Source organism: Otolemur garnettii, unplaced genomic scaffold (genome assembly GCF_000181295.1).
Source record: "Otolemur garnettii isolate 467f Iridium unplaced genomic scaffold, OtoGar3 scaffold00017, whole genome shotgun sequence".
Classification (NCBI taxonomy): domain Eukaryota; kingdom Metazoa; phylum Chordata; class Mammalia; order Primates; family Galagidae; genus Otolemur; species Otolemur garnettii.
In genome coordinates, this window is record NW_003852412.1 from 17,335,346 (window position 1) to 17,361,901 (window position 26,556).

The 26,556-nt window shown below is 38.5% G+C and overlaps 1 protein-coding gene across 2 annotated transcripts in view; it reads left to right on the forward strand.

Annotated features, from left to right (window-relative positions):
* VCAN (versican) overlaps window positions 1-26,556 on the forward strand; it is a 112,390-nt gene that overhangs the window by 23,936 nt on the left and 61,898 nt on the right. The window contains exons 6-7 of one of the 2 annotated variants that reach the window (XM_003785960.3): window positions 14,527-14,820; window positions 21,346-24,219. In XM_003785960.3, coding sequence (XP_003786008.1) covers window positions 14,527-14,820; window positions 21,346-24,219 — 3,168 coding nt within the window. The remainder of the gene's footprint in view (window positions 1-14,526; window positions 14,821-21,345; window positions 24,220-26,556) is intronic. The other variant, XM_023510877.1, reaches the window with a different exon arrangement.

Consider the following 26,556-nt stretch of genomic DNA (forward strand, 5'->3'; position numbering starts at 1 on the left):
TCCAAACTGTGGTTGATACACACACACACCACACACACAAAAAACTAGAGCTTTTCTCCTCCCTTTATTTTACTTGTTTTTTAAAAACAAAATAGGAGATGGTAGGTGAGGGGGCATCTGGTTCTAGGACATAAATTATGTTGTTGCTAAGGTGGAAATTTGTATCATTGTTGTTCTAATTCTGAATAACATCTGTAAGAGGAACAGTCGTAAAAATACTTGGAATGCTGGTAATACCGGAGCTCACCCAGGGATAGTTTTTGACAAAGTGTATGAAAGATCTAACTAACCTAAAAGATCTTTACAGAAGGTAGAGGGCTTTAAGGTACAAACCCATAGCCTGATCCAAATATGAATAAGCATCTCAAGCCATCTTCCTAATGCATAGAGAGGCTTATGTACACATGATGCCACCATTTGGAGGGTGTAAGTTCTACTCACCCCCCATGTGTCTGTTCCTCAGTTTACCTAGATAGAGCTAGATTCTTACTCTCTACAGCTTGAAGTCCCCAACTTCAAGAGAATTTTTTCAATTTCAAATGAGCCTTCTGCAAAAGTTCCAGAAGTCCTAGGCTATCTGCAAGAGCTATTTGAAGCAAGTTTGACAGGTCTGGTGTAGGAGTCCCACTAGGGGTCTGCTAGCCACACTGCAGCCATTGAGAGCTGGCTCCTCAGTCTGTTTGGAGTGTCCTCTCAGTGTTGGGGAATTGGGCTCTGTCATGTGACAATATGTGCATGGTCTGCAATGAGGAAGGATGGATTAGTCTTGTGGAAGTCCTTTTCCACCTTCTCTAAGGCAAACATTAGATGTTTTTGCCAACTGTAACTAATTGTATTTGACAAAGTTACTTGGGATAAATGTTCTACATATTTGATGACTGGATACTTGTAATGTGGACTACAGTATAACTTTAATTCTTTTTTTTAATACCAAATCAGTAGAATTTGAACTTTTTAGTTTTAGAATATAAACATTGGAAGAGAAAGATCAAGGAATCAGCAAAAATGCTAATTCCAGCACTGGCTGAAAATTGTGTCAGCAAAGTAACAAGGCTTTTATTCATTTCATAGAGGAAACTTGACAAATTGGAGCCCAGGCAGCTTGTTGACAATGACATTGTTCTGGAAATTGTTTCCTCCTTGTTTCTTGGCCCTTGGAATAATTAGGAAATCTTTGGACACTGTCTTTTTCTCTCTCGTCTTGAAATTGAAGTGAGATGGAAGTTAAAGAGAACTTTCACGGCTGATGATGTGAGAGGAAGATCACAAGATTATTCTTGTAAATTTTTCTCAATTATGTGCTGAAGTAATGTCTTCTCTTTGAAGTAAAGACCATTGGCTATTCTGTGAATTGGTACAAATTCTTTTGGAAAGCTGACGACATAAAATTACGTCTGGTGTTTCAATTACCACATTGATAAAAGATTATTTGAAGGCAAATCAAAATTCTTCCTAAGAGACATTGCCATACTCACGAGTCTAATAATTCCTACCTCTATATTTCATTGTCTTTTGGGGAACCAAGTGTGTGTGTATGAGAGATGCTGGAAGCAGTGAAAATTAGAGATAGGGATGTACTTGGAATGCCTGTGAAGGAACACAAACCCAGGAGGTACCAGCCAAGGTGCATTACTTTAGATCAGAAGTCATATATTCCAGATAATCTAATGAAAAAAAATCCATTAAGTATAAAATGAAACCCTATTCAAAAAGACAATTAATTTTCTGTTTTAATTTAATTATTGATTGTGGAAAGACATTCAGTTGATCATGTCCACCTGTTTTATTTTCTTTTCCTTTCTTGTGTTATAATGTCATATTTGTCTCTCTATAAAATTTAAATAATTACATTAAGTTACATCCTGCCACATTTGAGGAAAAAATAAATCTGGTTCTTTTTCTATCGTGGTGATTGTAACAGTTAGGCGTATTCAATAAACCTTCAATAGACTATTCAATTGTAACCCAGTAGGTATAAAAGAGCAATTACTTTAGCTAAATCCGCTAGTAAGCATTTTAATATCAGTTTGGGTTTTTAGACATGGAGTAGAAGGTCTGATGGCCTAGTAGATACAATTCAGTAATAGAACACTGTCATGAAGAGATGAATGGAAATAAGATTTTAAAACAGAAATCTAGGAATTAGATGCATAAAATATTCTTTAGTAGGAAATTTAATATTTCTTGGTAAGGCAAATTTGGAAAATGTTGAGAGAGTTTGAAGGTAGCCTTGAGATGCTTAAGTAGATTAGAAAATTAGTTAAGGACTGGAATTATTTAGGAATGGTAAAGAGGATGCCAAGAGAGGACTCCGGGGAGGCTCATTTCCTCCTGAGTAAGAGGAAGGATCTCAACTGAGTCCCACTTCTGTCATTTGCTAGTTGTGAGACCCTGAGCAAGGCTTTCCTTCCCTAGCCTCAGTTTCTCCTAAGAAATGGGAACAATAAGAATACTTACTTTTAAATTAGGGCATGAAGATTGAATGAAACAACATGTAAAACTTTTATCACCGTGTGTGGCACAAAGTAAGTGCTTAATCAATAATGGCCTGTGTTATATAGCCTAGGAGAGGTGTTTTTTCCCATTGATTTCATAACAAGAAGAAAGGAGTTAAAATTGCAAGTCTAAACTAAGTTCAACATAAGAAAAATTTTCTGACAATGAATATTATTATATATAGAAACAATCTTGAGAGTCTATAAAATTTCTTCTCTAGAGATTTCTTTGAAATCCATCTGGTCTGAGATACAAACACAACACCATGTCAAAAGTCTGTTTGAGTCACGGTACTTAGAAATACAGGAGGACTGGGAATGGGCCCTTCATGAAGAAGGGTCATTTTGAATGTGATAAATAGTTAAATGCTTGAACATTACTGAATAATTAAAAATGACACTGTGACAAAATACAATGCTTCCTATAATATCCCTCCTCAATTGTTTGAAATAAGTTTATTCTCTGATTAGAACATTATCTTCCTGAATCAAATGTGGCTACTGTGTCTCTGGATGATTTAAATACTTCCAAAGAGCACTGCGAGTTACCGTATTCCTATGCTGAAAACCAGCAGTTTATTAGGATGTATGTGTGTCTGGTTATGTCTCTAGCAAGAAATAATTCCTAAATAAGATAGATAAGAGTGGGTTGGGAAAAAAACTAAGTACAACATAAATATTTCAGAAAAAAACAAAACAAAAAAAAATCCCACATCCACTTTTTAGTAGTCTTCAATTGTTTCTTAATGAAATCAATAGATTGACTCTTTGGTATCATTATGGTTGAAGGTACTTGTAAGAGAAGTTTCTTTTTTCTAGGCGTTCAGTTCTCCCTGCAGATAAATGAGAGGGTGGCAGGTGAAGCCTGGCTGCCTTCTTTCAAGGTTGACCCGTTTGGTTCCCTTACAGATGAGTCAGTACTTCCAGCCTTGTCCCCAGACCTGACAAATGATTGGTCCATGTGCTCCTTGCCCCTCTGCCATGGGCAAGTTTGGGCAGCCACATCCCATCCTCCTGTGCCTGAGTTTTCTGTGTGGCCCTACCATGTGGCTTTAACTTGGGTAACTATTAGCCAACTGTTCTGATTCCCCAGCTCAGTGACAGGCCTACCCTGTAGACTTTCTCTTTCATCTCATATCACCTCCCTAAGTCCTACATGACCTTTCTAACCTTTACCTTCTCTGAATCGTTAAATACACGATACAGTTACCCTCCTGCCAATATCTGCTTACGCTTTTCTCTCTCCTACTAGACTATGGACTCTGGGAGAAAAGGGGCTATACAAATTCATTTTTGTGTCCCAGATATGTCCTTAGACATGGTAGGTACTCCAGAGGTGTTGAATAAATAAAAGAAGGAAGGAATTTCTATCCAAACTCCGAGTGCCTACCCTACTCACCAGGGCTCACAGTTGCTCCTTGGAGGGCTTCACGCTTCTCTAGCACTCATCACTGTTCTTCCTGCTTCCTGAATTCTCATTGCTTTAGTTTCCCTATAAAGTTTATTTCATTTTTGTCCAGTTGTATGTAAATTATAAGCCAAAAGTCTTATGGTTATGAATGGGGCACAGAGAACACAAAAAGACCAAATACATGAAAAATGACGGTGTTGATTTCTAGTTGGTCACGTCTAGCCCCAGAAGTCTCTTTTGAATTCCATACTCATATTTCCAGTTTGGGAACATTGTGTTTCATCTCATGTTTCAATTCTCATGAAGAGCTCCCGGTCCTTTCACAGTCGTTCAAGGGGACCTTTTTTACATCCACTGAAGCACTTGAACACGCCGCCATGGAACTCTTCCACTCAGCACTGTGTGCTGTTTTTGTTGTTGGCTTCAACTGTAAGCACATACTCGGCTGGGTCTTCAAAACCCCTCAAACCCCGTTGACCATCACCTGTCACACCTCACTTTCCTCATTCTCCAACACAAGCGCACACATGTGTGCCCCGCCAGTCTTGCCTGCACTCTGCTCTGTTTCTCTCAGGGAACACTCACCTATCATCTTCTCAACATTCTGATCTGCCCTGTGCTTGAAAACGTCCTGGTTTATGGATTCCGTCTGTGGCTCTCCTGGCTCCTCCTGAGATTTCTTGACTCATTGTCTACTTTACTTAGAGATATTTCCACATATTTTGGTGTTCAAGTGTTTCCTGGTTGCTTTGTGTTAACCAAATATAAAATGTTACCAATTAGTTTTATTTCTGCAAAGTCATCACAAGCTCCTAGTAGTGATAAGACCATAACCATCTCTCTCCCAACCACAAAGAATGGCCTATTCCAGTCATGGACAGGTAATAGTTACCCTAAAATATACCAGGTGATAATTACAGTATTTCCCCAACCTTTGTCTCTTTTGGAATTGGCCTTCCACCACCAGCTCTCCATTTCTGTAATGTTTGGAAAACTGCTTTGCATTGTTCAAATACACTAGGGTTTTTTTTTTTTTTTTTTTGTCAGTGTTGAATTATCACGAGGCTAATTTTCCTCTTTGAATTTCTCCTCTCTTTTCTTTGATGTTCTTAAAAATAATTCTTGTTCAGTGGTATTCCATTCTGGTCTCTCAGTAATTTCCCGTTCTTGCCTTCTGAACCCTTCTTCCCAGCAAATTGCCCTCTCTGGGATTGGTTCCCTTCTACCTACTCACCAATTACAAGGTACTTTCTTCTACTGTTTCCTGGTGTCAAAATCCAGGACACCTCTACAATTTATTTAACAACCTCCATATCACCCTTGCCCCTGACCTAGAACCAAAAATAATTTTTCCTTTTTGTTACCTTAAGAGATCCTTTAGATATAAAAAGCTAGAAATTTAGTTAAAGGCCTGAACATCATTAAATAGATCTTAGAGCAGGACTTAATTCTACCTTCTTAGAAGCTTTGATTGGACCAAAATCAAATATCAAATCTAGAAATCATGTGGTTTCTTTTCTTTTAATTTTAATAGAATTTACAATATGTAATCTACAGAATACTTCACTGATGGGGGTTATTTAAGAATTAGTGATTTATATCCTAACTGGGCTTGTTTGGTTAAAAAACCCCATGCCATCTGGAATTGCTTTTTGCAAACCATGGTTCAGCAGATAATTAAAATATTGATTCTTAATCAAAATCTCTTTATATGAGTTAAGTTTGGTGCTAGAAGATACTGCAAACCTTTTAGGTATCCTCTGTAGAACTCACAGATCCTGTATCATAGTGGTAGCTGTGGTGTCTTACGTGGGCTTTGGTGAAGTGATTGAATGTGCCTCTCCTCCTTTTCCACTTCAGTAAACTCCCAGGGCACCACAGAGCACCAGGCAGTCTTGCAAGCCAGCAAGATGTGAAGTGCTCTCAAAGCTCTCCCAAATGTGATTTCTCACATAAAAGTCTCATCATTTTTTTTTCTTTGGAGTAATGGTTGCATTGCTGATTGGATTACAATGACTGAAATTGTGGGGTCAAATTCTAACTTTATTTTTAACTTTTTTGAAGCATTCTAGGCTGTTTTCCAATGTGGCTGCCCGTCTGGCCCTCTCATCAGCCTATCTGAGGGTCCTGATCCTTCCGCGTTCCTGCCCATGCTTGCTGTCATCTCACCTTCTGTGTTCTAACCACCCTACTGGGAGTGAAGGAGGATCTCTGTGCTTTTCATTTGTGTTTCTCTGATGGCGAATGATGCTCAGCGTGCTTTTGTGTGCTGCCTGGTCATTTATATGTCTTGTTTAGAGAAATGTCTATTTAGGATCTTTGTCCCTTTTTAATTGGGTTGTCTTTTTATTATCGAGTTGTGAGAACTTTGTGTAATATGTTCTAGATTCAAGCACCTTTTCAGATATGTGGCTTGCAAATATTTTCTCCCATTCTGTGAGTTGCCTTTTCATTTTCTTAATAGGCCCCTTTGAAGCACATAATTCAGTTTTTAATTTGTCTTTGCTTTTATTTGTACTTTTGGTGTCTTGTCTAAGAAAATATTGCCAAATCCCAAGTCATGAAAATTTATCTCCATTCTAACTTTTACTTTTATCCATTTGAGTTACTTTTTATATAAAGTATGAGGTAGAATTACAGATTAATTCTTTTGCATGTGGATATCTATTTGCCTCAGCACCAGTTGTTGAAAAGACAATTCTTTTCCCGTTCAATGGACTTGGTGCCCTGTTGAAAATCAATTAACCCTAGATAGATGAGTTTATTTCTGGATGCTCAATTGTGTTCCAGTAGCCTGTGGGTTTATCTTTATCCTAGTACCATCTTGTCTTTATTGCTATTGTTTTGTAGTAAATTTTGAAATCAGAAAGTGTGAGTTTCCAAATGTGTCCTCTTCTCTTCAAAATTAGGTTAGCTATTCTGAGTTTGAGTTCCCATGTAAATTTTAAATCAGCTTGCCATTTTGTACAAATAAGCCAGCTAGGTTCTTATGAAGATTGCTCTGAATCTCAAGATCAATTTAGAGTGTACTACTGTCTTAAAAATATTAGGTCTTGTGACCCATGAACTTGGAATGTTTCTGTGGATTTCCATTTTTAAAATAATTTAATTCACAATATTTTGTAGTTTTGCTGTTCTGCTAAATTTAGTCCTAAATATCTTATTTTTTGATGTGAACTTAATGGAATTTTTAAAATTTCTTTTTTCTGAACATTTGTGGCAAGTGTACAGAAATACAGTTGATTTTTAGATATTGGTCTTATATCCTACAACCTTGTTGAACTCATTTAGTAGTTCTAATTGATTTTTAGTGGATTCCTTAGGATTTTCGATGTCTAGTCACTTTCATTTTATATAAGTAGAACCGTTTTGACACAAACCCCTTGAAGCATGTGACAGTCATTTGCTTTAAGGTTTTGATGTCAAAGTCTCCTGGAGTTCTGAATCAAAAAAGCTTCTTTGGCAATACAGTCACCATTTACCTCCCAGCTGTAAAAAGCCAAAGAAACTAAAACTGGGCTGATCCTCCTGTGTTGACCTGAGGTCAGACCGTGCCTGTCAAGTCAAATAACATGTTCGATCTCTTGTATATTTTGAAGACTCAGAAACCCAGACATTTTGTAGAACCTCTTTCTCACTCTAATTAAGCTCTCCTGTTCTGTCAGTGGGAAAGAATGAGTTCAGACATCCTGAAAACCAGATAGATGTTCGAATTTTAGTGGAGGCTTCTTCCATCTTTAAACTCTTTAACATTGACATGTGTGAGATCTTGGGTAATAATGCATTCACAAGCAAGTGGATTCATTTCCAAATGAATGTAGTCTGATGTAGAGAATGTTAATAGACTGTCACAACAGTCTAATGAGAAAACTCTAATGCCTAGTTAGAGGTTAAAGATTTCATAACCCAAAGTTTGTGCTTTCAGCCACACTAGGCTTTACTTAGCATAATACAAGTGAGAAATGTAGAGGGTGCCTACCTCGCTTTCTAGTCTCATTACTACCCAAATCGAAACATTACCAGGCTAATTAATGCTAACTCTGGCTTCTAAAATAAAGTGATTTTGGCAGCCCTAGAGTTTTCTTGTTACTGTTAATAGAAGACTTACCTTTGTGCAGGTTAAGGATCAAATCTTTGGGGGAGTTGACATGCTTTTAAATTATCTGCAAATATTGGTCCTCAAAAGTTTATATAGCAGTATATGTCACCTGTTAACCAAACTGATGGATTTCATGTTCCAGTGGATAAGGAGCATTAGTCTCCACTGCTTTGATCTGGAGGATACAGATACTGGCAAAGGAGAAAGAGAAAGAGAGAGACACTGGGACCTTCTTTGAAAAAACTTAAAAGTCCAACACTTCAAAGCTACTAATTATGTTGAATTGCTGTTTTCACCTTGATATTTGATACATTCTGTAAGTGGTTTTATCCTATGGGTTTTTAGAAGCTCATTTTCTATAAGCACTTCCAGCTTCCTCATCTCATCTACTTTTGCACACATTTATGACTTACATACTATTTTGAGCCAAATAGCAAGGAATTATAAAAGCATTTACAAATCTTAAACTTTCCTAGTGAAAATGAAAAACAAACAGGAAGTTCTGTTCCCAAAGGGACAAGGAAATTGCAATTAGTTTGTAAGACATTACTGCAGACCGAACAGTTTGGTATAGTCGGACTGTGAGCACAGATGAACAGAAGCATAAACATTGATCACACCACCCAGCAAATAGGCTCAGCTGGAAAACTCTGGTGCAGTCTCCACTTTGAACCACAGGGGCATCCCATCAGCTGCTGTCCGGACAGAACGTGGGATTATCTGGGATCAATTCCTCCTTTCACCTTGGTGATTCAAAGGAATTGTCGGTGATAGAGAAACAGTCCATCCTAGCTTTGCTCCAGACTTAAGCCCTGTAATAATTTTGCTGAGTGACTCATGGATAGAAACTCTAGCTTATGAGCACTGTGGGTCATTTTTATTTATTTATTTATTTATTGTATTAAATCATTAAGAGGTAGATCATGTACACATTAATGCATTTGTGGGGTACAATGTGCTGATTTCATATATAATTTGGAATGCTTACATCGTACTGGTTAATATATCCCTCACCTTATTTACTTAATTATTATGTTAAGACATTTGTACTCTATACTTAATAGATCCAACAGGTACCCATGCAATATGCACCATAGGTGTGATCCCACTGTTCACCCTCCCTCCATCTGATCTCCTCCCTCCCCTCCCATCCCCCCTCCTTCATCCTGGGCCATAGTTGTGATCTATTCTTATTGTCATCATTGCTTAGAGTTTCAGTATTTGTCAGGTTTCAGTCTGCCAAGAAGCAGCTTTTCCACTCAGCAATCTCAAGTGTGGAAGAAGAACAGGCATGGTCCACTTTTCAGGGAGTCTTGTAGCAGCTAGTGGTCAAATTAAACTATTTTTTCCCATAATATTTCTGACATTAATTCCCATGATTAAGATGAATTTAGTTTGTAGAACATCACCAGACATGAAAGTCTTACACCAACCGTGGATCCCAGTTTCTTCTAGAACATTCCTAGAAAGTTGAAGCAACAGGAATAATTCAAAGCCACAGCATTTAGCTTGAAATTTTGGAAAAAATATTGCTTAAGATACTGCATATGTGTTTTCCATATGAACATGCACATTATCCTGTGTATTATATTCTCTGCTCTCCATTATACTTTATGTGTACACAAATCTGAATGTACACGTATACACCATGATGAGTTCTTATAACAACCGGACACCTTAAGCAATGCATCCTTTGGCATATAAAAGAGATATTTCATACATTTCTTCACATTTATTTGCTGCATTTAATTAGAGAAAAATAAATTATTCTCTCATAGTCAGATAACATCTTGAAACATGTTCCAAAGCTGTGTTCTAAGGATGACTTTGATTAGTGTCCTATCAATGTCCTGTCTGATGAGGCTACTACTGGAACTTGATAGTAGACTTCTTGTTAAACTATAAAAAAGATGCTTGTTTTCCAGAAGGGCAACTATCCAGCTATTCTAAAAACATATTATATTATTTGGGTCCAAGTATCCAGGAGTAGAGACCAAATACAACCTTGCTTTATGCTAAGACAATAGGCATTTTCTCTCAAAGAAGACTGTGCTCCAACCCACGCCCCAACTCTAGAGATGGTACTAACTTAGAAGGAAATTTATTATTCCTGTCAGAGACTAAAAGGTGCCTATAGATAACCTCAGGGCAGGAGTTTGGGCAGCTGGGCCACTTAAATCATGTTGCAACAGAGAAACTAAGAGAATGGATCCAGGGGCTCTGTTTCATCTCCCAGTTTGCTGGGACCCATGGCTTTCCCTTTGTCCATCTTTTGGAGACGATTTGTCTTTGCCTGTACATTTTAGATTTTATCTTTGTCTATATAACTGTTCACTTTTGGGCCAAGCCTGCATTTGCATTACTGTTACTGGCTCAGACTTCATTTTTGTCCAGTTTCATGCTACTGTGCTATAGGTTAGAAAGTATTGTTTGACTTATTAATAATTCCTGACTAAAGATTAAAACATTGAAAGTAGATCAATAGCAACCTTAAAAATGTTAACACCTTGACTGCTTTTCTCAGTGTTAAAAGTGGTTGGTGTTGAGCCTAAAATTTGCATTTTTCTGTGGGATATGAGTTTGAAAGACTTGGAAATTATTGTTGATGAGAAAGCCTGCTGCTGTACCTCGACTGGCTTTTTGCAAAATGAGCTTCTTTTTCAGCAATGAACTCCTCCCGTGTTCTGCTTAAACCTGCTGCCTTAGCCCCTTCCTTGGTGTTCCCTGGTCTGTGCTGTCCCCTCTTTCGCCCCCTCGCAACACAACCCAAGGAGGCAACTGACTCAGTCTCCACTTTGCTTTGTGCCATCCTGTTCTGATTCTGTCTGGTTACCTGGGCCGCTCACTGCGGTCAAGTCTCAAGCAGGTTAGTACATACTAGAAACCTAATACTAAGTTATGTTTGTTGTAAATACATTGAGATTCATCTACTTGATTAACACGTGTCTTTCAAACGATGTTTTCCAAACTATTTCATGAAACAAATCCACGTACAGATGGCCTGGCTTTAATAGCACGGGTGGCACAAGAAAGGACAAAAATTTGGACATTTAACTTCTTGCATTTGATATAAAGCATTATTTATTAGAGATTAAAGACACACTAAGATAGTTGCAGAGTGTAGATGCTTCACCACATCATTAGGTTGGTAAGATGAACAAGGGAATGTTCATAGTAAATTATGATTCAGGAAGGCTTAGGTAATTACTTTTTGGAACAGAATTAAAGTAAACGTTTTTCTGTTCTTTTTCTTGTTATTCCGAAGAAAAACAATAATTATGCCCCCTAAGATGACTGACCGCACATTATCTTAATAGACGAATTCTTTTCATCCTCACCTTAAAGTAAACTCAATTGATTCCTGTTAAATCTTCCTTTTTTTTCTATCTGAGTTCCAAAAAACCTAATGGTAATATCTCTGTCAGCATGTTTTTTACAGTTTTTATTTGCAATGTTTGAAAAGTTCCTACATCATGAAACAAGCCATGAGGATGACAGAATTTAATCAGTTTAAAGCAGTAAGATCATTATTCTGTAGGTATCAAGCCTAAAAATGAAAATTTATACTCCAAATAATGAATTAAGAGGATGATATTTCAATAAAAAAATGAAATTTAACAAAAGTTTCTACATGAAAAGTCTTATAAATGTAGGTTTGAATTGACTGATAATAAGGGAATTCTCTTTGTAACCTACCAGGACCTATTGAAACCTTTCTTTCTTTTCATACCCACGCATGTTTGCTGTTCATAACTGGGAAGCCACTTACCCAGGAAATCATGCTGTCACTTTTCCTCAGTAGCTCTTGGGCTGTGAGATCCTGCTTGGAGAAGTGGTTGTCCCCAACACTCAGGCTGACAGTGCTGCTTGGGGTGGGTTGACTCAGCTGATTGTATCTCTGCCTGACTGAGATTAGCTGACCACACTTGTTACTGAGAGGATGGTAGTTTCACCTCACATAGAAGTATCTGAGGAAATGCAGGACCCAGAGGCACCAAAGCTGCTCTTCCAGCTGTACTAACAAGGCCAAGTGCTCCAGCCATGAGGGGAAAGTTCTGTCACCTTCCCTCTTATGCTGGCACCCTCTCAAGCCTAAGAACTTTCCCTTTCCCTTTCCCTTTCCCTTAAGCTGGTCCTGAGGTGACCCAGCTTCTTCAACTGCCTTTCCCCATGTTGCTTGGAACAAAGTCCAAAGCTTTATTTGACAGTGCCTTATTTCTTTTTTTTTTTTTTTTTTTTTGAGACAGAGTCTCACTTTGTCACCCTCTGTAGAGTGCAGTGATGTCACAGCTCACAGAAACCTCAAACACTTGGGCTTAAGCAACTCTCTTGCTTCAACCTCCCAAGTAGCCGGGACTGCAGGCACCCACCACAGCACCTGGCTATTTTTTGTTGCAGTTGTTGTTTAGCTGGCCCAGGTCAGGTTCAAACCCACCACATTCAGTGTACGTGGGTGGCTGGTGCCATAACCACTGTGCTGTGGGCGCCGAGCCTAATACCTCATTTCTTAACAAGAACTGGAAATGACATTAATTTCACAAATATTAAATACCTTCTACGGAGCTGGCACTGCGACCCTTCTGTTTTTTAAACTTATTAGAAAGAGGGCCGTAGTGGGAGGAGGAAGAGGGAACTGGTTCTGACAGTGTGTTTTTCTACTGAGATCACTGTCATTTGCCAGACTAGAAAATTAAGAACAAAAAACCCGTTCTCACCTGTAACAGTCCTTCCAACCAGGTAAAAGTACTTTTTCTTTCTCTTCTTTAAAAAGCACTTATTGAAATTTGGCTTTGTTTCCTCAGTAGCAATTTTAGATGTAGTGACGAAAATATGTGGCCGTTTTTCCCCCTGACTAATTTTTCTTGTTTTATGAAGTGATCACACCCTGAGAGAGAGTAACGCGTGATTCATTTCCAACTGTGGCTTGTTCTCGTTCCATCTGGATTTAGTCAGATGAAGGTCGGAATCATGAGAGCGGTCTGTGTCCCGCCTGTCTGATCTATCACAGAGGCAGAGATCAGCCACAGCGAGGGGGGACAGGGCCTGGAGCTGCCACAGTAATGGGCCGTCACCATTCAGAGGCTTCTCCTGTCCCTCCTCCTGTCGGCTCCGTCTGCTTGTGTGTTCTCTAATTCTGTCTGTCTCTGAGCCGCTTGTGCTCATATGTGAAAAGTATCATTTAATTTAAATTGAATTTATTTCCCCAAACTGTTATGCTAGTCGTCCACCTAAAATGCCACTTTAAGCAATTCCGAAATCTGTGTGACATGTTAAATGGTCATGAATAGGCCCTCTGCTAATTGGACCTGGAGATGAGCAAAGTCAATGTCCAGCCTTTTCCTTGTTAATCAGTCAGCAGAAACAGAAGTTTTCTGACTCTGGTTAGAGCCCCTGCTAGTACTTATGGTATCTGTGAGAATTAGAAAAAAGTAACCCCCAAGGGGCAGACTGATTTCAAAGGTATCCTCTCAGGGCAAAGCAACTGGAAAAAGGGCTTCCTTTAAAGGGTCCCTTTGGCCCCTGAGAGCTCAAGAGGCCTCACACACCCTGGCCCTGTGCTCTTGCTCAGACCCCAGCCTCTCAGCTAGCATGGCAGCCCTGTGCCTGGGATGGGAAGTCAGGAAGCGGCACCCAGACTGCTCTCATCCCTGCCTGTGTGAAACTTTTGAAGGTTTTCTTATTTATTCATTTGATTTGATGGAGTTTTAATCCATTTTGTTGGTAGTGATATATGAGAAAGAGGAATCAGAGAATTACTATTTGATTTTGGGATAACCAGAGTGGCACGACCTTGGGGGCTTCTTCCTTCCAGCATGCCATGTCAGTAAGTGCACCACAGACCTTTCCTTAAGGAGAAAACCTGCTTCCTGGGTAGGAATATAAAGAATCGCTTGGATTGTGAACCAAGTGAGTTTAAAGGATGTATTATAAAATTTTATTATCAAATGACTTCTTCTGTGGCCTGTGGGAATACACACTCCTCCCACAAACACATGTACACAAACATACACACACACACACACACACACACACATAGAATAAAACTTTGCACAGTAGCTCAGAGCTGTAATCCTAGCACTCTGAGAGGCTGAGGGAAGTGGATTGCTTGAGCTCAGGAGTTCAAGACCAGCCTGAGTAAGAGCAAGACTCTGTCTCTAAAACTAGCCAGGTATTGTGGTGGGTACCTTTAGCCCCAGCTACTTGAAAGGCTGAGGCAAGAGGACCACTTGAGCTCAAGAGTTTGTGAGCTATGATGCCAGGGTACTCTACTAAGGGTGACAAAGTGAGACTCAGTCTCAAAAAAAAAAAAAAAAAGCAGAAAAGAAAAGAAACTTTTCTCATGTATGTGGTATTTATTGTTATACATTAACAATTATAATGAGGTAAGTAACCAATATGTTTTCTGCTTTAAGGTATCAGAAGCTGCCTTGAAATGAAAAGAGTATGACATGTTCCCCATCAAAACAGGACAGGAATGAACAATACAACTTAGAACTTTTTCCACTCTCTTCTTTTTTTAGGTGATGTGTTCCACATCACTGCTCCCAACAAATTCACCTTCGAGGAGGCTAAAGCAGAGTGTGAACACAGGGAGGCCAGGCTGGCGACGGTGGGGGAGCTGCAGGCGGCTTGGAGGAACGGCTTCGACCAGTGTGATTACGGGTGGTTATCGGACGCCAGCGTGCGCCACCCTGTGACTGTGGCCAGGGCGCAGTGTGGAGGTGGTCTACTTGGGGTGAGAACCCTGTATCGTTTTGAGAACCAGACAGGCTTCCCTCCCCCTGATAGCAGATTTGATGCCTACTGCTTTGAACGTAAGTGTTTGATACCTTTTTAAACATTACAGATTAAAAAAAATACTTCGAAGGCATGCATTGATCATGTTCAACTAGCCATTGGGATGGATTCCACGTGTCAGAAGTGTGTACAATGGGAACAGTTTAGTGGTTTCCAAAAGTAAGCAAACCGAACAGCAGTGATGTGGTTCAAACAAGAGGACGTTTGACAAATGGATCTTTAGAAGGGACGCGGAAATACGGAGTTAAGGTCTTAACTGTGCCTGTTGTGCCCAGAGCCACAGGACACATTTCAGACTAGTTATTTTATGTTAATTACAGTCCTTAAATGCAATTCAGTTGGTGCTATAATGCTGAAGCCAACTGTGGCTGAGTTAAATCCTTAGTTTCTGCTCATTTTGTCTTTGTTTGGTATCACTCTTTCTTTGAAATGGTGGAGAATTTAAATTTAAGTAATTGCAGGTGAGTACTTGGAGCTGACGTGGGTAGCCGTAATGTTCAATGTGTACTTAAAAAGGAACCATGCTATCAATAAAAATGTCCACTCGTCTCATTTTAGTTCAAAAAATGGAAATATGTGCCTTCCAGTGATTAATTCTATAGTATCATACCAAAGTACAATATGCTGTTTGCAATGTGTAACATAAGTAGACTATCTTCTATTAACTTTACTACTTAAAATTGGGTTTCAGTAACATCTCTTGATATTTATGGTATAATTGTTTTCATTTGTCAGATGTTCTTAAATTGTTTTAGTAATTACGGTCACATGATATAGTAAGATAATTATAGAATGCTTAAATAAGCAAGTAATCTAGAGTTGCATTGTAATACTTCCTGCAGAGTATCTGTTGCTCTAACTAAACAAAGATCTCCCAGAAGTTTTGGTGACCTTGAATATGTCCAAGATGGAGTCAGGTTGTACTGAATGAGAGAAAACATTTTGAGTTTTTGATCTATCTTGATACAGCAATATGTAGCTAAAATGAGTAGAAAATATCCTAGTTTATTATGTATTCAGTTTCTAAAGTGAAATCTACAGGTATTTTGTCTAATAGTCAGCAGAATAGATGGCAGGGCAGCTGAACGGTTTGATTTCGTATACTTCCGTCTCCCAGTTAAGACACCTCTGCTTGAATCTCCTCCTTCAAATTCACCTTAGTGTTAAAGCCATGGGTTGTATATTAGGGTGATACAAGCTGACTGGTCCATAAAAAGCCATAGAAAACACACGCTTTTATTCTCAAGCCCTGAAACAACAGAAAAAAGCCTTCTTTAATCATTTTAGGAAAACAAACAACAGTAACAAAATCTGTATCTCTAAAAGTTGACAGACGTGCGCTCCTTTAAGCCACATTCTTGCAACAGTGATTTTCAAGTCGTTCAGGCTCTAAAATCAGTTTTACATTAAGTGGCTGCTGTGATTAAGGAACAGAATCAGATTGGTGTGTAGCGGGGGAGGGGCTGGAGACATTAGATTAGGGACAGAGGAGATTTATCCAGCCGTAATTATGTTTTCTTGTGCTTTATAAAATTGGCACTACAAAACTTTTAAGTAACACTTTTTCCTGACCTGAGGGTAAAATTTAAATCAAAGCCTATCTATAGCCACAAAGACAGCTGTTAAAAAAATTCATGCTGATGTGTTTTAAATTATTTATTTAATTGAAGAATTCATATGAATGTATGAATTAACAAGGTACTTAGAGTCAAATAGAATAACCATCTACTAAAAATCGACATAAAATCCAAGAAAAATGTTTGCAGGTTTAGATCCATATTTGCTCTCTAATTTATTTAAATGTTTATAACTTGGAAATGTAATGGATTCCTATTTTATATTGAGCTTCTTGTTTCTTTCTTTCCTACCTAAGACTTTATCACACACAATTCACTTAGCACATGAAAGTTTAAGAACGTTTAGCCTTCCTTAAACCATACACAATGACTCCAGCTTTCCCAAATTTCTAATTCATTCTTCACGAATTCTTTTGTTACATATTTTTAATGAGTTTGAAAACTATTGTCAAAATGACTTCCCGAATGTCCACTTTTCCACATAGTCAAATAGTGACAAAATTCTGTAGGTTGAAGTTTATAAGGAGTGTAGCCTCAGCTACAATTTCAAAACTAACTTCAGAGATGTACAGCTGGCTGGCTAGGTAGAGGAATTTAGAAATATAAACGCATTTTTCTTGTTTGCTTTTACCAAATGTAGAAAGTGGTTTTGAAGCCAGTTGGTGAATGAACAATGTCAAATTTTGCTTTGCTATAATTCCCATTTCCTTGTAAAGTCACTGAATACACAAGGAGCAATGAGGAATAAAGATATCGTTAGACTCTATTCTTGTGAAATAGATTGAAAAGCCAGGTAAATGAATGCCTTTGCGAAATGAAGTTTTCCTCTTTATTTTCCCTTGACGATTAGACCATTTGTGAACTTTTTAATTTCTTTGACTGCAGAATTAAGAAAGTTTTAAGAAAGTTAGGGAGTTATACAGGGCTTTGAAAGATCATATCTGATTATATCCCCAATTTAAGTGAATCAAAACCCTTCAAGACACATGATAATCTCTCACTGAATGTTATTCGTGACCTCTGGAATAGGCAGAGACAGCATGTTACCAGGAAACCCATTCTAATATTCTACAACCATCACTTTCATGGTTTTTTCTAATTGAGTCCATTGCACTAGAGTTTGAACCTTTGTTCCCTTTGTAAGTTGGAAAACAAAATGTAAATCAAGGCTATTTCTATTGTTGAACACAATTTTAAGTTATCCCCCTCAGTCTCTTTTAACTGAAACATTGTCTTGTTTTGAAATTTCAATCTCTAAATGTCACCTTAATCACTGATCCGATCTTATTTTGAGCCTTCACGGTTTTTCATGTTTGATCATGTTTGGAACTCAAAATGGTGGTCTAGGGAAGGCTAAATCAGTTCTCACCACTTCCTGTGCTATCTGATACACTGGTGTATTTAAAAAATTGGCCTGCCTTGGTAAACCATGGTCAGTCCTTTATCTTTTTTTGTGCTCTAGTTTATAATCTGACCATAGGTGTCAAAACTGATGTCTTTATAATTGGTATTTTTAAAATGTTTCCTATTTATTGAATTTGAATCTGTTAGCATTCACTCACTCATAAAACTATTTATTTGTTTGTTTATTTATTTATTTATTTTGAGAGTCTCACTTTGTCATCCTGGATACTGTGCCCTGGCATGGTAGCTCATGGCAACCTCAAGCTGTTGGGCTTAAGAATTCCTCTTGCCTCAGCCTCCCGAGTAGTTGGGACTACCCTCCCTACCGACACAAGGATAGTTTTTCTGTGTTTAGTAGAGATGGACTCTTGTTCTCGCTCAGGTTGGCCTTGAACTCCTGAGCTCAAGGGATCCTCCCACCTCGGCTTCCAGACTGCTAGCACTACAGGTGTGAGCCACTGTGCCCAGCCACTCATAAAACTCTTAAAGGTAGTTTGAATTCTAATTCCTTTGTTCCTTTCCAATCTTAATGCTTTCCCCACCCATGACCCAGATTCAACCTATCGAATATTCAGTCTAATTGTGACTTCTTCCCGTGTTTCCACTTATATATGTATAATAAATGTAATATGGAAGAGACACATTGAAGTTAGTTATTTTTCTATAATGTAGACAGTGGGAAATGTAAGTGACATTGACTATCAGGCTGCAAATGGGAGTTTTATATTTTATTAGGAAAATCTGCCTCATGTCTTGCAACAGAAGCACAGAGAAGATAGGCCATAGGACAAAAATGCCATAAAGACAGAGATGTGAAACATCTGTGGGGCGGACAGCTGCACAGGGTGGAAGGGAACCTTTGTGGGAAAAGCTGCATGCTGATTTTTGTTGGCTTCCTCAGTCCTGAAGTTGCAGGAACGCTGGTAGCTTTCCAAGATCGTAACTTCTCCATGTGAATGCACCTTCTGTAACAGAAGGGCGCTGAAAATAAGCTGGGGTTGTGTTTTTACCCTTCTGACAGTCATCATTCATAAAGCAGCCTTGATTCTTAGATGTCTTTTTTCTTTTAGATATTTGTGCTTTTAAAAATTATTTGCTGTTTTGGAATGGCTGAAACAAATGGCACAGATGATCAGATACGCTGAGTTGTGATTGAAATCAGCTGTTAAATTGAGGAAAAAGCCACACAAGCACAAAAGGAAGTCTGAGGTTTTCCATTTTAGGTAGTAGAATTAATTAACTTAATTGTAAGCAGACTTTATTTTTTTTTAATAAACAGGGCTCTAAAAGTATCGAAAACCCTTGTTTTTGAAAATAAAGTCACGAAAATCCTGGCTGTGTTGGGCAGATTCTGAGACATTATTGCAATCACTTTACAGTGCAACGGAGCCAGGAGAAAGCAACAGCAAACTATAATAATTAACAGTGAGAAACAGTTATTTTGCTTGTAAAATCTGAGTCTATTCTTAAAGCGTGATAGAAATATTTTGCTAGCACTGTAGAGATTTGCTAGCAAAGAGGTTGAATTGCAATACAGAAAGATTTGATTGTAGCCCCTTTTTTTGGCCTGTATACAATAGCACCTCTTTTTAAGTTAATTTCATCAGCCATGGAAATACTCAGAGGAAAAGAGCAAAATTAACCTTTTTGTTGTTATTAATAATAATATGATTGAATTTTCTTTCATAGGCAGTTGGCTAAGTGTTTATATTGTGTTTCCATGGGAACTTTCTCTGTACGTATTTTTTACTATTTCCCCAAAGAATGCAGTTATAAGACAAACATGAAATTTGGCAGTGAAATGAGGTAATGGTTATGGAATTTCAGAGGATAGAGAATTGAATTAAAAGAATAATGGTCCACCTCATTTTGGGTCTTTAAGTTGTTCATGTCAATCAAAATAGACCAATGCTTCTTTCAGGAAATGAATCCAGAAAAAGCTTTTCTTAAAATAAAAAAAAGGGAGGAAAGGGTTATTTAACATGTTTTTAGAGACTCTAACTATTTTTTTGTTTAGTTTTAATATAAAAAGATAAATAGTGACAGTCTTTAAAGGATATTTGAATGTACCATAATAAATTATAAAATCAATGATTTAAAATGATCTGGGGAATGACCACAGCTAATAACAGCTCATGCCAGATAAAAAATAAGGAACCTATTACAGCACTAGTCTGATTTGAAACAAAATCACATCATTTTATGATTAAGTTCCGACAGAGCAGATGGAGCTAAAAGGTCCCAATTTCGTTTTTTAAGGGCTCCTGTTTTGGATTATTAAAAGTAAGAAACAAGATCCTATACATGCTGCAGATATTACAGTTCTTATCAGGAGGAACAGACATTACCCATGCAATTAGCCGAAGTCATAGAATACAGCAAAAAAACAATTGCAATTTTCCTCAGAACAGTTCCTTCGAGTTCTCTGGGAATTAATTTTTTATTTTTAAAAACACTGATTGTTTTGTAAACCCAATTTTTAGATTCGAGGCTGCCGCATTTTCCCCGTGTTGAGGGGGACTCTTGTGTCCCACACTGTCGAATTTCTACACAATTTATATTGCTTTAAACGGTGAGGGCCACTCTCTGTGAATCTGGAGCATTATAATGTAGCCTTTTATGATGACAGGTTACTTTATATTGCTTGAGCCTACTCTTTCTGATGCCCAGGGTGGTTCCCAGCGATTTGTAATTATAGACCTAAAATACATCATGTGGCTACTTTACTTCCTGTTCTACATTTGTGTTTCATGCTAAAGTAAGCCTGGAACTGGGACCCTGAGGAAGTATGAACACAGTTGTGCAGGACATGGAACAAAATGTAGAGCCAGGGTCAAGGCCAACTGGCTTCTGCCAGACACATTTTGTAATTTATTAGAAAAAAATCTCCACTACAGACTTGAAAGGAAGATGGATGCAAATGCCCAACACCTGGAATGGAGTGAAGCGTGGTATTAAAAAGTTTTAATATCCTGTTTTTATGCAAGTCTCCACATTATGGGCCATGTAATGCCCATGTATGTAACTCGGTTACATTTGATGTGGCTTCTTTGTTGTTTTGAGATCTGAGACACACCCTCTCCCCTGAGATACTAGGCAGCCTCTAGAGCAGGAGGGATCGTGTGGAGAAAGCTAGAGGGAGGAGGGGTGCAGAAACCTCCAGAACAATAGTATTCATTTCTCTACTAGGCTTTAAGTTGCTGCTGTAGTTTCTGATAAATAAACTACCTACTGTATCCAAACTCTGCATTTATGTTTGGTGGGGAGGGGCTTCTCCTCATCTTAAAAGTATATAATAGTCATTTTCCTGTGCCGAGAATAGGCATTCATATGTATGGGTAAAAGCAGTGACAGCCTTTGTGACATAGCAATTGATCAATCTGTGATTATTAGTGTTCAATTATCTGTCTTTGGGTTAATTGAAGTATAATTTTTAGACTCCTCTCCATCAGAAAACACTTTTGGGTCACCGCAGAATACACAGCAGCACTTAACAAACACTGGACATACAATTTTTTACTAGTGACTTGTCTAATCAACTCTTTGAAATTATTTTTCTAGCTAAAAAGAATGTATCAGAGGCTACAACCGTCGAATTGAATATCCTCGCAGAAACTGAATCACACAGGTTGTCCAAAGAACCACAAACGGTACACAGTAGAACTGCACCAATCATTCCTTTAGTCAACGAATTACCTGTTATTACAACAAAGTTCCCCCCTGTGGGAAATATGGTAAATTTTGAACAGAAAGCCACAGTCCAACCTCAGGCTGTCACAGACAGATTAGTCACTGAATCACCCACACCTGCTGGGAGTACCAAGAAACCTTGGGATATGGACAGCTATTCACCTTCTGCTTCAGAACCACTTGGAAAGCCAGACATGACAGAAATTAAGGAAGAAGTGCTCCAAAGTACAGCAGGCATCTCCCATCATGCTACTGAATCATGGGGTGGTGTCACAGGGGAAACACAAACCCAACAATCATTTACCCAGATTGAACAAATAGAAGTAGGTCCCTTGGTAACCTCTATGGAAATCTCAAAGCATCCTCCTTCCAAGGTATTTTCTGTAACTGAAACACCATTTGTATCTGCAAGAATGACCCTAGAATCCAAAATTGAAAAGAAAACTGTAAGCACTATTTCTGAATTGGTGACTGCAAGTCCCTATGGATTCACCTTGGGACGAGATGTTGATGATGACAGAACACTTACAGTTAGATCTGGTCAGAGCACCTTGGTCTTTAGCAAAATACCTGAAGTCATTACAGTGTCAAAGACTTCAGAAGACACAACAGAGGCTCTACTAGGGGACTCAGAGTCAGTCTCAGCATCCACCACTGTTTCACCTTTAGCCATGTCTGACAATGGATCATCCCTAGACGCCTGGGAAGAGAGACCAACTAACGGTAGGGTAACTGAAGATATTATTGGCAAGTATCTGTCTAGTACACCTTTTCCTTCACAGCTTCATACAGAAGTAGAATTATTTCCTTATTTTGGTGATAAAATATTAGTAGAGGGATTATCCACAGTTATTTATCCCTCTCCACAAACAGAAATGACACCAGGAAGAGAAAAAACAAAAACTCCAATGCCAGAAATGAGAACAGATACTTACACAGAGGATGAAAGACAAGAAAAGATCACTAAAGAGCCATTTATAGGAAAAACAGAAGAAGAAATCTTCTCGGGAATGAAGCTTTCCACATCTTCTTTAGAGCAAATTCCTTTCACAGAGCCTTCTGAGGAAATGACAACTCCATTTGGGTTAGAAACAGGAAGGTATCAAGAGACTACTGAGTATGATGACAGTATTACAGCAGTGCATGTGACCCGCAGTACTTTAGATGATGAGGTGGTCACTATATCAAAATGGTCACTGGGTGAAGATAATGTAACATCAAAACCTTTAGAGTCTACAGAACGTCCAGGCTTGCCAAAATGGCCCCTTGCTTTTCTCCCCACTGTGGGGGTGAGTGGGGAGGATAAAGAAGTACCAAGCTTCACTGAAGATGGAGGAGATGAATTTACTCTTGTTCCAGATAGTACTCAAAAGGAGTTGGAAGAGATTACTGGGGAAGACTTAATAGATCATGGGAAATTCACAATTAGATTTCAGCCAACTACATCAGTTGGGATTGCAGAAAAATCAACTTTGAGATATTTGGCCACTGAAGAAAGTGTTCCACTTGTCTCAACCACAGAAGGCCAAGTTGTTTATGCAACCGTGGAAGGAAGTACTTTAGATGAAAGAGAAGATGTGGATGCCTCTAAGCCAGTATCTACCATTCCCCAATTTGCATACACGTCAGAGGTGGAGGGATTGGCATTTGTTAATTATAGTAGCACTCAGGAGCCTACTACTTATGTAGAATCTTCCCATACCATTCCTCTTTCTGTAATTCCCAAGACAGGATGGGGAGTGTCAGTGCCTTCTGTTCCTTCAGAAGGTGAAGTTCTAGGTGAACCCTCTCAAGACATACGTGTCATTGATCAGACTCGCCTCGATGCAACCACATCTCATCGCACTGTTACAACAACAGAACCCACAGAGGAGGTGTTCCCTTGGAAAGAACAGACTGCAGAGAAACCAGTTCTCACGCTCAGTTCCACGGCTGGCATGCCCAAGGAGGCAACAACACTGTCAGATGAACAAGAAGGTGATGGATCAGCGTATACAGTCTCTGAAGATAAGGTGATGACAGTTTCTGAGAAAGTCCCAGTTTTAGAAACAACCCCTGTTGGAAAAATTGAGCACAGTGTGTCATATCCAGCTGGTGCTATAACTGAGCACAAAGCAAAAATAGATGAAGTAGTAACACTGACACCAAAAGGGGTTGACGAAGGATACGAAACAGAAAGCAGTGGTCCCACAGAATTCATGACACCTTTGAGTCCTACCCAGCTTACAGAGGAAACCACTCCCGAGGAGAGAGAGAAAACATCTCCAGAGTATATTGACTTAGGCTCAGGATTATTTGAAAAGCCCAAAGCCACGGAACTCCCCAAATTTTCAACAATTAAAGCCACAGGTCCAAGTGATGCCACCGCTGTCTTCGATTCAGCAGACAAACTTCACACAACTTCTGTGTTCAAGCCGTCTTCAGCCTCTACAGAGAAACCACCCCTCATTGTCAGGGAACCTGGTGAAGAGACAACCAGGGACATGGTTGTCATTGGAGAATCATCATCTCGTGTTCCTCCCACTGCCCTAGATGATATTGTAGCTAAGGAAACAGAAACTGATATTGATAGAGAATATTTCACAACTTCACGTACTTCTGCTGCACAGCCAACAAGACCACCTACTGTGGAAAGCAAAGAGCCTATGGGACCTCAGGCCCTCTCTACTCCACAACCCCCAGCAGGAACCAAATTCCACTCAGACATAAATCTTTATATTATTGGGGTCAGAGAAAACAAGACAGGTAAGTCTTTGCTTTCTAGACATAGCATAGAAAGCAGTCATCGTTTTTTCTTGAACATTGCTCTTGGGGGATAAAATATATCAACATACCAAATGCTACCATTAGAAGATAACTGGAGTGTGAAAAAAATAAATGTTTTAGTTTCCTATATTTGTACAAGAGTTGGAAGAATGTTAAACAATTTGGAAGAATGTTAGATAATGGTTTTATTTTAAAAGTCATGAGAAGCCCTGCTTTGTCATCTAATATAACCAAATCATCGCTGTTACATCACTTCAGAACATGCAGAACAAAGTGTTTTAATTTCAGTGTCTTTCCATACATTACTACTCAAGTGTAGCACTAGACTGTGTTAACATTCCATCGGTCTTTAACTATTAACCCTGAGTACTTAACAATGTGAACAGCTAAAACTGTTTTGAATATCCCCAGGGTTAACACAAAGGCATCTAATGGTTTGCTTTGTTTTTTTTTCTTCTAGGATGTTATAAGTTTATTATACAACTTCTAGGGTGGGTAATAGGTCTATAGTTTAAATGTTATTTTCATACAAATGCAACATATTTTATAGTATTTTTGGATATTTTAGTGTGGCTTTAACTATTTGCAACATAAATACAATCGAGCTCAGTTCCAAGTAATGCTATGATTCGTTGGATCAAATAATTCATAAGGTAGATATGTGTTACCTTTCTTTCCTAAAAATCTGGGTTATAATGTTGTTTATTTTATGATTTAATTGTTTTGCCTATAGGAATATTTGTGACGCTTCTATTCCCCTCAAGTATTTTAACTCTCTGGCAGAATTTTTAAAAGCTGTTTCTTTACATTGCTTAAAAGTTGGAATTGTCATTGTCAAACATACCTTATTCCTACCTCAAGGTGAGATCACGTCCGTCATCTTTTGAATTCAGTAAACTGAGCTGATAATACATAGCATGTATAGTTGAATAGATCAATATGGGTTTGTTTGTTAGAAGTTAAGACCACAGACTTCAGTAGGTTGCTGTGTTCTAGTTTTAATATAAGAATTTAAATGAATTATTCATTTAAATATTCATTTTTCCCTGACCTGGCTCTAAGAAGCCAGACTAGAGGAATGTCCTTTCCTCAGGTTTTCTCTCTTACTGTTGGAGGGAGGATCCCCCTAGGGGATCATTTTTCCAAACGGTGATGTTACTCACATTAGAGTGCTCAGGAGTGCGTGTGCCGGAAACAAACAGGTTGCTTTATTGTCAAGTTAGTTTTTATCCAGTGCTGGAGGAGCTAACTTCATAACTTCTATACATTTCTGCTACCTGGAACTGTCTCAGTGTGAAAGCTTTTGCTTGGCTGTGAAGAGGAGAGGAGAGAACACCCCCTCGGAGTATTAAAGTTAATCTCTACTTCCCAGTACAGTTTGCAGAGGCCAGAATTTGAGCGAGATACTTTTTTTTTTTTTTGCTAATGATGCTGTTATTGGAAACCCTAACATAATTCCTCAATTCTACATTCCTTTTCCATCTTGCAGAACTGGAGTAGAAAAGATGACATGAGTTGCCAAGAAGTGGAATTGAGGATTACCGTGAGACAGGAAGATATAACTGAGAGAGGGGGAAAATGAAAGAAACCCTAAAAACACAATTACAACCAACAGCTAATTTGATCATTTTTAAAAGTACTAGAATGACAATGTGGATTTTTTTTTTCAATGTATGATATGTTGTTAGGATACTGAGTAGACTTGAGTAACATAAAACAATGAAAATTCAGTGCTGCATTTAAAAACTCTTCTGCATGAGAAACTGTGAGTTAAGTTTAGGATGATCAAATTACAAAATGGAAAAAGTGAAACTTGATCTCCCTGGAAGAACTGGCAGTCATCACAGAAAAAGAACTACATTATATCTGGAACGGAGGGTCTGAGTAACCTACCCCTGAAACAATCCATACAGAAGTTTATATTTATCTGTGAGTTGTGGGCTTACTCCAGCTAGACCTGGGAGGCATGAAGAGGTGTTTTCTCTTCTTTCTTCTACTTCTAAAACATGGGACCATAATCCACCTTCAAACTAATTTTGTTTTGTATGATAGGTCAGCAAACTGTGGCATACTTGATTATCTCCATCAGGCAGAATTGTATACGTGCACGTGTATGGAGGTAGATGTAACAAGGGAGTAATTATCTGCGTAACTACCCACCTGCCTGCCAACCTATCATCTCTATTTTTGTCTGTTCTATATATGTCATTCGCCTTGAGACAAAAAGCATTGTTTATTATCTTCGTAAGACAATGAAGTTTACCCAGATCCAAATGCTTACTTATACTAATTTTGTTTTCTATGAGAAATGTAATT